At 41.5% G+C, this 16,055-nt stretch overlaps 1 protein-coding gene across 1 annotated transcript in view; it reads left to right on the forward strand.

Annotated features, from left to right (window-relative positions):
- Window positions 1–8,311, forward strand: part of LOC104508800 (maltase-glucoamylase, intestinal-like) — a gene marked incomplete at its 3' end in the record, with an annotated part of 41,431 nt that extends 33,120 nt beyond the window's left edge. The window contains exons 14-18 of the mRNA XM_010150533.1: window positions 390–446; window positions 2,159–2,289; window positions 3,104–3,192; window positions 3,577–3,626; window positions 8,153–8,311. Coding sequence (XP_010148835.1) covers window positions 390–446; window positions 2,159–2,289; window positions 3,104–3,192; window positions 3,577–3,626; window positions 8,153–8,311 — 486 coding nt within the window. The remainder of the gene's footprint in view (window positions 1–389; window positions 447–2,158; window positions 2,290–3,103; window positions 3,193–3,576; window positions 3,627–8,152) is intronic.
- Between the last annotated feature and the right edge of the window lie 7,744 nt (window positions 8,312–16,055).

Raw genomic sequence — 16,055 nt, forward strand, 5'->3', positions numbered from 1 at the left:
TGTTCCCCCTCCATCATCAGCTGTAATGTCCCGTCTTGCAAAGGCTGCTGTAGTCCTCACTGGGATTGCTCAGATGTTAGGGGAGTGCACCTAGGCCAGCTATATTTGTAAGGCACAGAGCTACGTACTAGACCGAAATAATCATATAACATTGACTCATCCCATGGCATGGCAGTAAACCCCCTCAAATAGGATAGGCTCATCTGTTTAGCATTACAGATTAGCCAGCACTAGTCCACTGCTATGATAATAACTCAGCCATAATATCCAAGATTTGATGTTATTAGGATATTCAGCATATATTTCTCCATGCACAAATATAATCAAGCTAATGTAATATCAGAAATGCAGAAAGAAAAAATACTTTAATCACTTTATAACAATTACAGGGAGCAAGATCTGTGGACGTATATTTCCCCGAAGCACCATGGTTTGACTACTATACCGTATGTATTTTTAAGATTCAGTTTCTTACATCTTTTTACATAATTTAAGATCATACAATTCCAGCAAAATAACTTTTAGCAATGTTCGGCAGCATTTTTACCTCAACATCTGTGTTTAAGAAAACTAGAGCACAAAAAGTCTACACCAGGCTAGCTGGGAGAGTAAATTATACAGCTTTCAGTAGCATTTTATTTTCTATTTTTGGTTTGTAAAGCTCTAAGACACAGAGAACTGCATTTTCAAGAGCAACCTAGAAATTCATTAAACTCTCAAGATTTCTTTCTTTCTTTTTTTCCCCACTTATTGCATGTTTTAATCCTTGTACTGATACACTTCCTTGCATGGAAACAGAGACAGAAACCTGAGTTGTACTCCTGAGAACACACTGCAAAGCACCTTGGGCATGCAGTTTTGCACCACTTTGGACAGAAGGCGTATTTAGAGAGCAGGGTGAGGCTCCCTTCCGAAAGATGCTTCCAAGAGATGCAGAACAATCTGCTCTCTGGAAAATGCCAGCCTCCCTCTTCTAGTCTCAGGGACTACTAGTTTTGACCTTTCAAACACCATCCCCAGTACTGCATTACCAAAAGTGCTCGGTTTCAGCCTAACTGTGCTCTGCTGCAATCTGCAGGATAACTCTAGTGTTGACTTCCGAGGGAGTAGTTAGGCTGATGCTAAGACCTTTTAGAAATGTGAGCCCAGGAGATTCAGGCTGTTGTTAACTACCCTGAGTGTGGCTGGCAGCAGAGCAAGCAGGACAGAAAGGCTCTCAGAGGAAATTCAGACTTATTTTTAAAGAAGTTTGGTCATTTTCAGAATTTGGGTGGTGTCCTCAGATGGATGTTCACCCAACTCTTTCACTTCTCTTTTTTCGTAAGACTGTGGCACTGCAAGGTTGAGCATTTCATTCAGCTCTCCTTGTTTTGGTTCCTTCTGAGTGCCCCATGGCTGGGCAGGGTGTGGGGGTGGCAGGCCCAGCATCCCTTGCACTGTCTGTGGGACATGCCCCCTGCATGAGCAAAGCTTAGCTCCCAGCATCTGCATGTACTTGCCATGCACATGGTCCTTACCCAAAACAAGGCTGGGTACTTACCATAAATTATAATTAGCATTTACAGAGGGCAAGAGCAAAGACTTCCTGTGATCTGCTCGGTACGTAAGCCTTGCCTACACCTGGTTTTGAGGCATTAAACCAGAAAGGAATGATGCAGATAACTTAATGCTGGTTGTCTACACGTACACAAATTTCTCTCACTGAATGCTGCAATTACTTTCTGAAAGGGGAAGACTTGTCCTTAAAAAAGAACATTTACAGTTTACTTTCCTGAATTATTATGAATCATTTACTTTAAACTGGAATGTGACAGGCTCTATATGCATAAAGAGAGGAAGCAAAAGTTTCTTCGCTTTTTGCTCAGTGTCTTGATGAATTTTGGGGTTTTTTTCACAGCAAATGGAATAATGATACCATTTTAAAGAATTTGCTGTCTTTCATTCATCATGCTTCTATCTCATGCATATGCATAACTGCAGGGGACAGATCCTCTTTCATGTTAAAAAAGGAACTTGAATAATACCCCTGAAATCCGCTTTTTTGTACTGATGTAATTGAGATGAAAATGTACCCCTTGGTATCATTTTCCATAGTATATAGTCACAATGTACAGTGCACAAATTTTTGGGATTTTAGCTGTGTTGATTTTTGTGGTAGGGAGTTAAAGTGCCAAGTACCTGGAACAAGAACTATGCTACTGTGGCTGCTCCGTTGAGCAAGATCCCTCTGTTCATCCGTGGAGGCTACATCCTGCCAGAACAGGCACCAGCCACAACCACTACTAAGAGGTAATGTCATCTATATCTATTACCAAACAACCACAGTAGGGGTCAGACCCACAGACAGCCAAAAAAAGAAAAAAAAAAATCAAAAGGAAGTGCAGAAGAGATGCTATCTGCTGTTCCCAGCTGCCATCCCAGGCAATAAGTGCAGTATTTTTATTCCGCGATTCGCTCCATTGCATTAGAAGTCACCCCAGAGATGACCCTTGTCATCGTTTGCAAGGCTGAAACCTACTCCTGGCTCTGTGGTTATGTTCAGAAAGGCTTTTGCACCTCTTACTGCCACGCTGACCTGCTGTCAGTCATTCAAAGTAAACATGTGCAAAGGAAAAAGGCAAAACTCTTCTCCTTGGTCGAATTTATCAAATGCCATGGGCAAGGTGGAAAAGCTCAAATCTCTTTTCAGGAAAATGATTTCTTCATGCCAATGGGTAATACATGGTCTCAAGTCTGAACCATGCTCAGAAGCTAATGTGAGTAGGGAAGAAAGGGAATGCTGCGCAGTAATCAGTCTAAACTGGTAGCACTGGTGACCAGTTGCCTCCCAGACTGCTGAGTTACACATTAAGGCCACTATAAAAGGGGAAACTTGTCCATGCGAGCACACAAAAGGTGGGAATTTTACACTTCAGTGGTACAAGGCAAGGCAAAGTTTTCATCATCATTTCAGGAGCCCTTTTGGTGACCACAGTTGTCTTTCTTCTGTCACGGTCTTTTTTGTAACCTTAAAATTGGCATTGTGTTTGGAAGTTTTTGTTGAATAACTTGGGAGGGACGGTACTCACAAGTCTGTGCTGACACTTAACATGTTTGTCAACAGCCGCCTGAACCCATTTGGGCTCATTATTGCCCTGGATGAACAAGGAGAAGCTTCTGGGTCTCTCTTCTGGGATGATGGTGATTCAATCGGTAAGCCTGGCCCCCACAGGCAAGCAGTGTCTGTATACAGGGCTCTCCTAAGCCACCTTCCCAGCAGTAGAATGGCACTGGCTCATGCTAGAAACAGCTGGAGAACTGACCCCCAGTTGAAGGTTACAGAGATGAAAAGCAGATTGGTCCTCAAGTCAGTGTTTTGGTATGAGAATGGTGTGACACTGGGAAGAGCTAGTCTGCTGGAGAGGGCAATCACTCGTGTTACATTTCCCAGAGATCACCCCAAGAAGACTAGAGGAAGAGATTAAATAGCCCACAAATCATCTTAGTCTGACGTTAGCCACTCACTACAGTTTATGTGAACTGCTTATGGATTTTGCTCCCTGTTTTGATACCAACCCTCGTTTTGTGTTTTGACAGACACTATTGAAACAGAGAATTACTTCTTGGCTAAATACACATACAGCAGAGTAAGTAGCAACATACAAGGTACCTACGTACATGCAGGCAGCTGTATTTTGGTGCAGCCATTGTAAGGTGTTGATGTCTAATTTTTCTCTGGAGACCTTTTTTCTTACAGCTCAGCCTTTAAACCTGATAAGCTACCTAGTGCTTTCCTTTCATTTACAGACAGCTACAAAAAAATCCAACTATGATGCTGCAGCTTTGTGTTTGCTTCATTGAGTATCATAGTGTCACATCGTTAATGTCCCTGCTGTGATGTGAATCTGAAAATCCACTTTTTCATCTCTGTTTTGTTTTGTTTTGTTTTGGGTTTTTTTCTGACTAGCAGCTTCTGGGGATGAAGGACATTTTCCTTGTCTTCTCTTCCTCCTGTGAACACTTCACTTCATGGGCTCTCTTTAGGATATCCCAGCAACTTTTTAACTTAGACCACTTGAAGTTTTTATTTTGTGAGCCAAAGAATTATGTAGTCTCACTTTTTTAGCTTGCATTGGGGATGAAGGACATTTGTCTTGTCTTCTCTTCCTCCTGTGAACACTTGTAGTCATGGGCTCTCTTTAGGATATCCCAGCAACTTTTTAACTTAGACCACTTGAAGTTTTTATTTTGTGAGCCAAAGAATTATGTAGTCTCACTTTTTTAGCTTGCATTTCCTTGTCTGACAGCACAGAGATTGCTCCCATGGTTGGTCGCCTGCAGAGCGATCCAGCACGCTACCGGCAACCCACCGTGCTGATCAGATGCTCCGTGCAGCACAGGAATAGATTAGCTCAGGGTCTGTGCACTAATGCCTTTCACACAGTGCTCACTTCTGCAGACATGTCCTGAGAAAGCTCAATAGAAAAAAAAAAAACAGTTTAGGCTTCAACTGAGAAAAATTTTATAAAATAAAACTACTAGAAGCCTACTAAGTATATGATAATAAGTTGTTGGAGTTAACATACTTCAATAATCTTTACAGTTCATATTTTGTCTACAGTTAATAGCATTTGGTAAGAAATAGGATATTGTAAGTAGACTGTGGCATAGTTTTGGTCAACAGCTGAAATAGGAGCCAGCAGTGTGCCCAGGTGGCCAAGAAGGCCAGTGGCATCCTGGCCTGCATCAGGAACAGTGTGGCCAGCAGGACTAGGGCAGGGGTTGTCCCCCTGTACTGGGCACTGGTGAGGATGCACCTCGAACATTGTGTTCAGTTTTGGGCCCCTCACTCCAAGAAGTGAGGTGCTGGAGCATGTCCAGAGAAGGGGAACGGAGCTGGGGAAGGGTCTGGAGCACAAGTCCTGTGAGGAGCAGCTGAGGGAACTGGGATTGTTTAGCCTCGAGAAGAGGAGGCTCAGGGGAGACCTTATCGCTCTCTACAGCTACCTGAAAGGAGATTGTAGGGTGTTGGTCTCTTCTCCCAGGTGACAAGTGATAGGACAAGAGGAAACTTGTGCCAGTGGAAGCTTGAATTGGACATTAAGAAAAATTTCATCACTGAAAGGGTTGTCAGGCATTGAAACAGGCTGCCCGGGGAAGGGGCACCATGCCTGGAGGTATTTAAGAGATGTGTAGGTGTGGTGCTTAGGGACATGGTTTAGTGGTGGAGTTGGCAGCATTAGGTCTATGGTTGGACTTGATGATCTTAAAGGTATTTTCCAACCTAAAAAGTCTATGATTCTGTGATTTTCATGCTGTGTATTCCTTAAAGCCCCATAGTAGCCTACAGAAAATATCAAAAAGAATAAAATTGTGTTAACTCATATTGTGATATTGATCTTAGAATGTATGTCTTGCAGGAGCAAGAGCAAGCCAGGGTAAGCCAATGGGTTTTATTACATAGTGTTGTATATTCATGAGATATTCTCCTGGAACTAACACCACATACCTAGACTTTAAATTTAATTTGTAATTTATTTTCTTCTTGATTTACCAAGAAAAAAAAATTCTTCAAAAAAAGGTATTTCAACAGCAAAAAGGAAGAAAAATCACTTTGGCTTTCTGTAGTCTGTGTGTAGTAATTTATTGCAGGAAGGCTACAGAAAAACAATATGCAGTTTTGTATTAAATTCCGATCTGTGCAAATTAGATTGTTGATTCACTGGCACTTCCATTTCTCATTGCTCATATATGACTTCTGCCTGTAAATCCATGACTGAAGTCCCTATCTGCATTCCAATAATCTCTAATGTCGATTTTTTATTGTGTTTATAAAGAAAACAATCCATCTCAAATAGCAAATTGTAGAGGTATGAGAAATGTATTAAAGTCTTGGTATTTGTTGCTCATTTCTATATTCTTAAAAAATTGTGGGTGAATAATTTAGTCACACCTAGTTTTAGGAGAACACACAAGTTTTGCTCCCTAAGAGATTTACTGATAAGGTCTGATATCACAGCATTTACTCTATCCAGCACAGAGTGTTGTGCAAGGAACAGCTACAGAATTAGACCCTCTCATTCATATTTTCATCTAAACAACCCAGAAGTACAAAGAAGAATTCAGAACTAGTGCAGGAACTTAAGTCTCAGAGAACGATGCAAGCTACCTTCTCTCTGGTAATGACTCACTGCAGTTGGTGTTTTCATTCACTTGACACCTCCATTTCAACACGCTAACGGCTGAGCGACCTAAGTCACAGTGTCCCATATATTAACCCCACCTGTCTAGAAATAATATGTGAGCCAGATGTGTAAGTTCTGCTGTACTTCAGTCATGAGCAGGGAGATCTATAAAATCTGCCTCCATCCCCAGAGGTGGCAGACAAGGCAGATGTGCTTGGAATGTGCCAAGGGAGCCCAGACTACACTAAAGGGATGGTGACAGGAAAGCTTTCCCAAGGAAACGGCTCTCGGCTTTGAAAGAATTTGCTAGCCACTAGGTATCTGAATAGTCTGAGAGGAAGTTCCTCCTAAAACTGGTCCAATTTTCAAGAGGAAAATGGTGTGGAGAGGGGAGCGGGGAAGTGAAGTTCATAGGACCAGAGCAATACAGTAAGAAAGAAAAATCTTGCCTCTGCTGCACAGCAGTACAGGAGGAAGTCCTGGCTCCTGGCCTGGGATCCAAGACTTGTTTTTGCTTTGCTTTTATGGGGCTCTGAATGGTATCTGTAAGTTCCCTCCCTCTGACAGGAACTCAGGACCTTCCTGGGCAATTGCTTGAACGATTAGATGCCTGAGGAGGAGAGGGTCACTCATACCCCTGGAACATCACCTCCCTGTCTCCCCAGGACCTTCAGTTCTAGACCTTGGTCAGAAGGACAGTTGTGTCTACTGCAGAGTCCCAGCCCAGGGCCCCAGAGCTTGAGTGCAACCTTATTTATTAATGCAGTTGCAATCATTTGGTTCAGCATCACACTGAGCCTACGGGGTCTGTGTGGCCACCCTGCACTAGCTCTCCTGCTTCGCCACACCTAGACAGCAATAAATCCCCGCAGGGAGGTGGTCTCTGCACCGTACCTACCTCTGTGCTGGAGCTTTGCCGAGGGGGAGAAGACACCATATGTAAGTACCGTAACAAATTCTCCAGAGGCTTTTAGAGGCCTCTCCCTATTTGCTCCGTAATAGCCAACATTCCTTATTTAGGCAGTTTAAAACAGTGTGCTGGGAATTAGCATTTATTTTTAGTGTGGATGCCTGAAATAAGCAGTCTAAGCACACCCCTAAGATACAAATGCTGTGATCGTGCTCCTGCTCCCCTCCTACCACGCACCATTGAAATAGCATAAGCTAATTTATGCAAAAGGTTCCATCATGGGTTTCTCCTTGGCATATTTTTAAAAAGTCATGATTGCATAGCAATTCATCGTTTCCTAAGCAGTGTAATTCATCTTTATTTCCTTAACAACTTTGATCACATAACAAATGCAATGATTTCTCTTCGTTGCTCGTACAGGAAATTACTGTCACTGGTGATCCAAATGAATTTGTTTAATGACTTTATATGTTCTCTTGGTACATCTCTTCATAAACAATATATAGTAAATAAGAAATACAACAAACAAAACTCTGTGGACATATGGGGTTCCTTCAGTATCCTTAAAGCTGGGACACACATAACCAATTTCTAGCAGGAGCTGTGGAGATGTGGGACATGAAATAGGGACAAAATATCTAGCAGCTAATGTTTGTGGAAGATGCTAACAGTTTAAAGCAGTTAGTTGTGGGTGTTAATTAAATCTGCCTTAAGGTCACTAATCGAATCTCTGTACCTGGATTTTGGCTTTGCATATGCCACTGTATCCTGCAAATGGGTACAGGAACCAAATTTGCATTGATTACAAGTAGAAAAAACATGTCCAAGAAGATTCCAGATGCATGTTGTAAATGCTACTTTGCTTCTTACTTTGTTAGTTTATAATCATACACGAAATCTCTCTTACGTGAAAATTAAGGTGACTTGGTTTTCCTTTATGATCTCAGACTTAAATGTCTACATTGGAAGATTTTCTACTGTTCACTGACAAAGATGAGGCCACAGCAGTAACAATATGGGGTAAGTCACCTCTCGAAGGTTGTTATGCTCCTAAAATTTTCTCTGTGGCTTTTTCCAGGGAAACCTGAAGACAGAAATACTTAAAAATGGCTACCGAGGGGCTGACACTCTGAAGTACAACAAAATTACGATTCTTGGCCTGAAACTGAGACCTCATGCTGTTGCTCTGAATGGAAGAGCCGTCCATGGAGACACTTTCTCTTATGAGCTGAGTGGGGTAAGAACTGCACTGAGCAGTTACGAAAAACCTTAGGGAAAGGGGGATAGTCAATGAACAACAGGAACAGCTTCTCGTCCACACCCCTTTACATTCCCATGTATAACCAGACACCAACCTTGATACAACACTCTGAGTTTTAGGGGAAAAAAACCCAGCAAAAACAAGAGCTGTTTTAGGAAAATTAGCAGTCTTGTGGGCAATATTATCATGCTGATAAAATGAGAAAAGTTGTCAGTTATTTATCAGCTGTTGCAAACAAGTGGTGCACATCTTTTCTCACAATTACTTAGTGTCCAAAAGTTATTACAGCATATCAGACTCGAACGAGTGGCTTCCTGTCTTCAGAGGAGGGAAGAGCAAACCTCTGTACCTTAGTGTTCCTAAGGAAGCTGTCACTACAGTGAGACAAGTTACAGTTTCAGCAGCTTAAAGCGTCCAGCCTCAGGGTCACAGATCAAAATGCACGATTTGCTTGTGCAGTGCTCCTCCAGCACCAATAAGGAGACACCCCAGAGGGGACAGACTGAACACCCCTAATAAACAGCTGCAACAGCCTCTGTGGTCCCAATTTCCTTTTCCACATGAGAATAGACAAAAGGAGCAACACTGAGGAAGCTTCCTTTGCTCTGGTCACTTGTCCCATAGCTGTCACCAGCCACCAAGCTGGAATGGGTCGTGCATGGTTTGTATGAGATGGGGTATACACACCTCAGCCCTGGTCTGCATCTAGGGAGCTCCCCATACTTAGACCTGTAAGATGCCACTAACTCGCCATTCAAAGAGGCAACAAGCCATGGATGTCACATCTTGCGTTGCTCTACCCACTTGGCTTAATGATTTAAGTTTATTTGTAACCAGAGCGTGATCCCCATTATAAACACCTCATTCTAACATTTTTTTAATTGAAGGAAATATATAAAAGAAGAAAATTGCTGAGAATAAATTTGAGCCTCAGAGAATCATAAAAAACTCACTTTCAGAGACGATGTCATAAATAACTGTAATCAGTATTGCCTCAAGGGAAGAAATTGTTTAACAGCCAAACTGCCTCTAAGCAAGCTGAAAGCAACACAAATGTGCCAGGGTAAAGAAAACATTCCATCGAGATGTGTTTGAAGGCACCAATCACCAAAATCCAGAAGATAACTACATACTAACAGCATCACATAAAAAGATGATTAAGAAAGACTAAAAAGCTTTTCACAAAAGTATCATTTAAAATTTGATTTAAGCGCAGAAGATGATCTCAGTGACTTAAGAAATACTTCAAATAACAGAGGAAAAAACACCAAGCTGTTGTCATAGGGACAGTCCAAAGTTGCACAAAAATTACATTATTTAAACCGGCTAAATATATTCCTCTTAAAATTCTTAGAGATTCACTCAAACCTCTCCCACCACCCCTGCACAGACCTTGTAATGCCATTACCTATAATCCTTTCATGTTTGACTATCCAAAAATAAAGCGCTAGCAGCTTGGGTTTAGATCTGGAAAACTTACAATCCATGTAATTAAAAAAATAACAACATCTAAAGGGCAAATTTGCCACTTCCTCATGGTCTTAATGGGATTACATACTGTATAATATTTTAACAAGACAAAGACTCTACTGTTTGAAGGGATGGAGTAGAAAGTAACTTCTACCATATTGCTTTTTCATTACAGAAAGCAGATTTGCCTAAAACCAGTGCTCAAGTGCACAACTGTGCCATAATTATTTGTATATAAACAGAAGTTTGCTTAGAAATAAGCCACTTCTTTCTCTCTGATTCATAAAGTGTTTCCCTGATCTGAAATTTGTAATATCTCAGAATCCTCCTATTATTAGGTTATTAGGACTCTGTTACCTTCCACTCCTCCCCTGCACCCCCCTCTCCAGCTGTGAGTATTCTACCCTAAGAGCCACAGGTACTGTATTGTAACTGCAGCAGGGGTGCTGGAGGAGCACTTCTTCTGACAGGGCTTATGCTGACAACAAAAAATGACCTGGCCATAGGAAGGTTCTCCTTTTTCTCCCACTTCCATCCTCTGCTGGGAAGTGCAGAGAGGTTCCCAGTGTCTGGAGTTCCCGATGTCCATGCAGTAGTGCAGTCTGGAGCTCTTTGGTTAGTGTTTGCACAAGGTTACAATATTTTTGCCTGTATTTGAGTAAAAGGCAAATAATTTGAGAAGAGGAATTCCTACTTAACAAGTAGTGTTAGAGAACTGTCTCCGATGAAAGATGAAAATATTACGTACTGTGAAGAAGTGATCTAAGCACAGGCTGTTAAGAGTGATGTTAACACAAATCTGTGGGTGGGCAAAGAAATAGCTAAGAGGTGTGAATGGATATTATGCATTTTAAGAGATTATTAATTCTGAAACCTAGAGATAAAACTGGTGAAGTACTGAAAATGGAAATTACTCAAGTAGCATGAAATACATCAAATTTAACATTGAACAGAGAGAGAGCAGGGAAAGTATTGTATTTATAATTTCATATTTAATTCATGTTATTAATTAATTTTAAACTGTTACTGCATTTCTAAAAGGGGCGTTGAATTGGATACAGCAGAAAGATTCATACTGCCACCAAGTCAGTTTGCCTGCCAGATGAGGTTAAGGGAATCATGAAGGTCTAAGCTAAGGTTCCCTTCTTGTTCAATGTTTTGAGCTGGTCTTTTTCAAGTTAACATAAAATTGTTCATTCATTATGTTTATATCTTCTTTTTTTTCCACAGAAACTCACTTTATGGATTTCTGCCCCACTTACTCAGGAACTCAACATTATGGTTTACTAGTATGAACAGAAAACATTGCTGGAATTTAGCATCCTTAGCCCTCAGATACTGATCATACTGTGATTTTAATGTGAAAAAAATTTAGCCATTAAAACATTGCTTATGCACCTGATGACTGGTTTTTTCCCATGTAGTATTTGTAACTCAGTATTCTTCAGATAAAATTTTCAATAGCAGTTAATGAGTATTGCCATAAACTGGTATGTGTTCAAAATAACATGGAAGAAATCATGCTGTTCTCTCTCACCTCAGACAGAGATAATATTTGGAATTGTTCTTGATGGAATCATATTCTGGACAGCATAGACTGGGTTTGTTTTTACAAACTTGTGGTAGCAAAAAGAAAGAAAAGGAACAGATAGCCAGCTTAACTCACATAGGCCTGTCCTGGGAGAGGCAATGTAATTTGTCAAGAGAATGCATGGTAAGCACAGCTAATCAAAGCTTGGGGAAACCTAGATCTATTTTAGCTATTTCTGGCTGCAGAATGATCTCCCAAGACCGTAAGGATCTCCAGCTTGTGAAAATGGCTCTAAGGAGTCCCTGTTATTTTAATAATATAATACATAATCTCACACTAATACAATAGAGAATACATATTATATACAATGTAATAAATATTAGTAATATAATATTATAGCTAGTGTTATATAATCAGCTGATGATACAAATCAGTCCAGACTACAAAATCTACAACTGTAGTGTTCTCTTGCTTTTTGTGTCCTTTTCATGTTCCTGAACTTTAATAACCAAAGCCTGGGATCCAATGACCATAGAGAGAATTTGTTGAAAACTCTTGGCATTTTTTTCAAGAATCTGGTTCTCTCTAGAGACTTTTCCCAGTGTTAGAGGATCTCTTACTGGACCAAACAGTCCAGTAAGAGTCCAGTAAGAGTCCCTTTAATGTGTACCATGACTTCTGACTGGAGGGTTCTGCATCATGGCAGGGTCAGCGCTTCACAAACCCACCTATTCCCAAACTTTTAACTCTAAGCTAAAAAGTTCTTTTTACTTTTGTTCATATTTGTTAATGAGAAACCTGAGTCACAGTCTGCAGTCATAGGAGCTTTACGAGTAAACAGACATTCCAGTAAGGAGGTTGGGAAGGGACTGTGATCCAGTTTAGGCTGGTAGCCCCAGCTCTCCCTTCCCCAGCAGTGATGTTCCCCCCAGAACATTGCAGGCAGTCACCTCAAGCTCCTGCAGGTGCTCGTGACTCTTCCTACTCCTGTTTCCCGCCGCAACAAAAACATATGGAAAGTACTACTCGTGGCAGAAATGCCATGTCAGTTCCCAGCAGATTAATTCCTCTTACAAAACTCTGCAGGGAAATACCTCAGCCACATTCTACTCCTGCAAAAAGCTGCCTGATACTACTTCTCCGTGGGAAACTGTTCCTGACGCACAGACACGACTGCAAGTGCAGTGTGTTTTAACAAGGATGTCTGATTTTCACTATGTTAGGTTCTAGACCACTCAATGACGAGGATTTCATCCAAGTGTTTTTACATGATTGCATTTGTCCCGAATTAGCCAGGACGCACAACACAGCAGTAAATTTCTCCAGTTTATGCCAGCTGCAGGAAAGCAAACACACTCCTGCCCAGCTGCTAAAGGCTGCTTCCTCTGAGAGATGGGTCCAGTGCAGAAACCTGGAGACCTGGATCTGACCAGAGCTTTTGCTGGCTTGAAATATGTCTGCTGTGAAATATGTCTGCTCTGCACAGTGTGGACAAAGCAACTTGCTCATCAGCTCTTTTGTGGGAAGAAGCTGGAGAAGTTACTATAAAAAACTGTAGCTGAAGACAGTGAGGAAGGGCTGAGGAAGAGCAGAGTAAGGGCAGTTGGGTGAAAGATGAGCTAAGACGATGGATGTGACAACCATCCTCCCTGCACAGGAGTATAGCACAAAATGAGACCCCTTGATGAAGTAAACACTTAAAAGGATGCCCCTCTGAGTCCGTGGACTGGGCAGAATAAGGACCTTGTGCAAAGGAAGGATGTCAGTACAGTTTGTGAGACCTGTGTGTATTCGGGAGAGAGAAAATCAGGGGAACCCCTGTCAGCAGACACCAGAGGCAGGCAGCCAGGAAGAGCAGTACTTGCTGCATAAATCTGAGGAACAAGAGACCCAAGAGGATGTGTCTGTACTATGTGTCACAGCTCTGCATCAGATAGCTCAGAGCGGGGCCAAACCAGCCAGAGGCTCCAGATGGCACAAGAGGTGCTGGCCCAGCTGCCACTGGCCACGCACACATTGTCTAGGGGCTCAGCCACCCTGCCAGCCATCCTCTCGTGCTGCCTGTGTGAGCCACGTGGCTGCTCACTCCGTCCATGTCGCAGACATAACCAGATGTGCTGGTTTTTGAAAAAAAAAAAAAAAAAGAAGTGGTAGTCTTTGCCAAGATGTCATCAAAGAGCTAACTGCTCTCAGTTTTCCCCAAAAGTGGTGATGTTAGCCCTGCACCGTGGCAAAACAGCAAAGAGAGAGATAAATCTGAGCCACCTGGTCAGAGAAAGCAAATTTTAAACACCCTGGCTGGGAGTGGGGTACATGACGTTTTGGTTTGTTTGCAGGGGCTGGGGTTTTTGGGTGCAGAGGGTTTCTCTCTTATCTGCCTTACAGTGTGGATAAAAGCTGGAGTGGGGATGAGAGGGGCGGTGGGAAATTTGCTGACAAATGGTGAAAGAAGAGACCAGTGTGGAAGTGGGGGCACGGATGTTTCTGGAGCACAGGGGAGATGTCACCTCCATAAAGAGTCCTTGCCTGGATAACTGTGTGGAGCCAGACAGCGCTCACTGGTTTTCTGTGAAATCAGTGACTAACCTAGCAATTCTATATATATCTTAATAAAATAGGAGCAGAAAAATACACTCCTGCCAACATCAATATGTTGTTCAGGCTTGTATTACAACCTGGATTTTATTCCTTTCTTGTTATCTTGCTCCTTGTAGGTTCAGTGAACACAACAGGAAATCACTAGTCGGTAATACATCCTCCTTGGGCTCTGATTTCACATGTTCATCTCATAAAAGTAAGCAAGATAGCCCTTGGTCAGCATTTGTATTAGGGACATCAAAGAAAAGCAGAGTTTGTGTGTGTGTGTATCTGGCTTATTTATCCTCTCTGAGCACTGAGCTGCAGCTGTAATTTTAGATCTTTTACACTTTTTTGAAGTTCTGGTTATACTTCTTGTTCTTTCCTATCCCAACAGCTGCTTCTCTTTCTTTTTTTTTTTTTTTGAGAAAAGGATAAAGACTTCAACAAAAAATACAGAACATGTTACAAGGGATATGAGCTGGATCCAAGAATCTACAGCCAAATATTTTACTGTTTTGTAAGATTAGATTAGATAAACATGAACTTTCCTAAGTGTTGGACGGAATTATTACAGATACAGATCTTCAGTGGAGGAATAACTTCCCAGGCTGGGATTTAAACGTGTCCAGTCAGCTGCTTTCTCCAGCCTGCCTTTGATAGCCATAAAAAACCACCAGCGGAATCCCTCAGAACCTGAAGGAGTTGAAATGTAAAGGGAAAAATCTTACTTTGCATTTCAAATCTCCTGCCTTACAAAGCCATAAAGGGAACACAGAAAATCACCAGCCAATGTGTACTGACCACTAAGAATATGCCATTAGGCTTCACTTCTGCAGAGAAAGAAGTAAACATTCTCCATGCTACTCTATATACACTTCAATTTCCTTTCATCTACAGTGGGTAATTTTAGGTTTAATCTCAAAGGATCCTGCTGCCCATACCTGTGAAAGATTCATGCTGATTTTGTATAACATGAAAAGTTGGTGGTAGCTCGAATCAATTACAGTCAGAGAAGTAGCACGAATGGAATGAAGGGGACATGCCCAGAGAGCTCTACTGTGCTTATTAGGTTGGACACAAAACACATTTGATATGGCCAAATGTTGTATTGTATGTCTTGGAACAAGGAACGGACAAAAGAAGATGGGACATTACTAGAGCAAAGAGACACTGGAGAAGATTTGGGGTCCTATTGGATGGCCAGCTGAGCATGAGTTCCCAATGAAATATTTAATCAAAAAAGAGGTAGAGCAACCTCAGATATACAGAAAAGTAAAGGCAGAGATGTTGTAATTTGTTTGTTGCACTGATACCATCTTGCTGGAACGCTCTGTCCCATTCTGGTGTCAGAAATTTGTAGAATACATTGAAAAAATAAGCTTGCTTCAAAGAAAAGTCACAAGAAAACATCTGAGGGACTAGAAAAATGCATCTTCCAGTGAGAGCATCAAGGAGCTCAACCCATCTCTAATGCCCAAGGGAAGGCTTAGTCCCCATGAGAATCTCAGTGTAACTATGGGAGCAGAAGCTCTTTAAGTAAGCAAAGGTAAGATTCAGTGTCTGTTCCTGAAACTAGGCAAATTCAAAGGCTGATATTTTAACTGTTGGAAAAGGCCTGTAAAGAGCTGTAGTGAATTCTCCTGTAGTAGAAATTTTTAAATGAGAAACGAATGTTTTTCTGAAAGAAATGCTCTTGCTCAGTAATTCAGGCATTTTTTGGAACTGTATCCCTAGCCTGTGTCATGACAACTGATCACAGTAATCTCTCTAGGATTTGCAAGTATGAATAATGAAAGGGGCGTTTTGTATGTTTTTGCAAAGCATATTTAGGTTTCTGTGACGTCAGGCCTTTTGGAGGTCTCCATGTAGTTACAAAGGTCATAAAATGTCATTGATATAATCAGCTTTTTGATAAGTTTTGGTATGTAATATATTTTAAGTGTATAACTTCTCGTGAAGGTTCTGGTAATTACTTTTTCCTGTCACCAGGCGTAACTGGAATCTCCTTGAAAGTTAAAGCAATTCGTTGCCATTGTCACACAGAGACTATTTGCCACTCTGTATGCCATCGTGTCTAGAACAGAGAAGAAAAATGTCCCTGGGTCTACGATGAGCATGAAGTAGAGAATGAGGCAGCAA

The sequence above is a fragment of the Eurypyga helias genome, unplaced genomic scaffold (genome assembly GCF_000690775.1).
Source record: "Eurypyga helias isolate BGI_N326 unplaced genomic scaffold, ASM69077v1 scaffold8564, whole genome shotgun sequence".
Taxonomy (NCBI): domain Eukaryota; kingdom Metazoa; phylum Chordata; class Aves; order Eurypygiformes; family Eurypygidae; genus Eurypyga; species Eurypyga helias.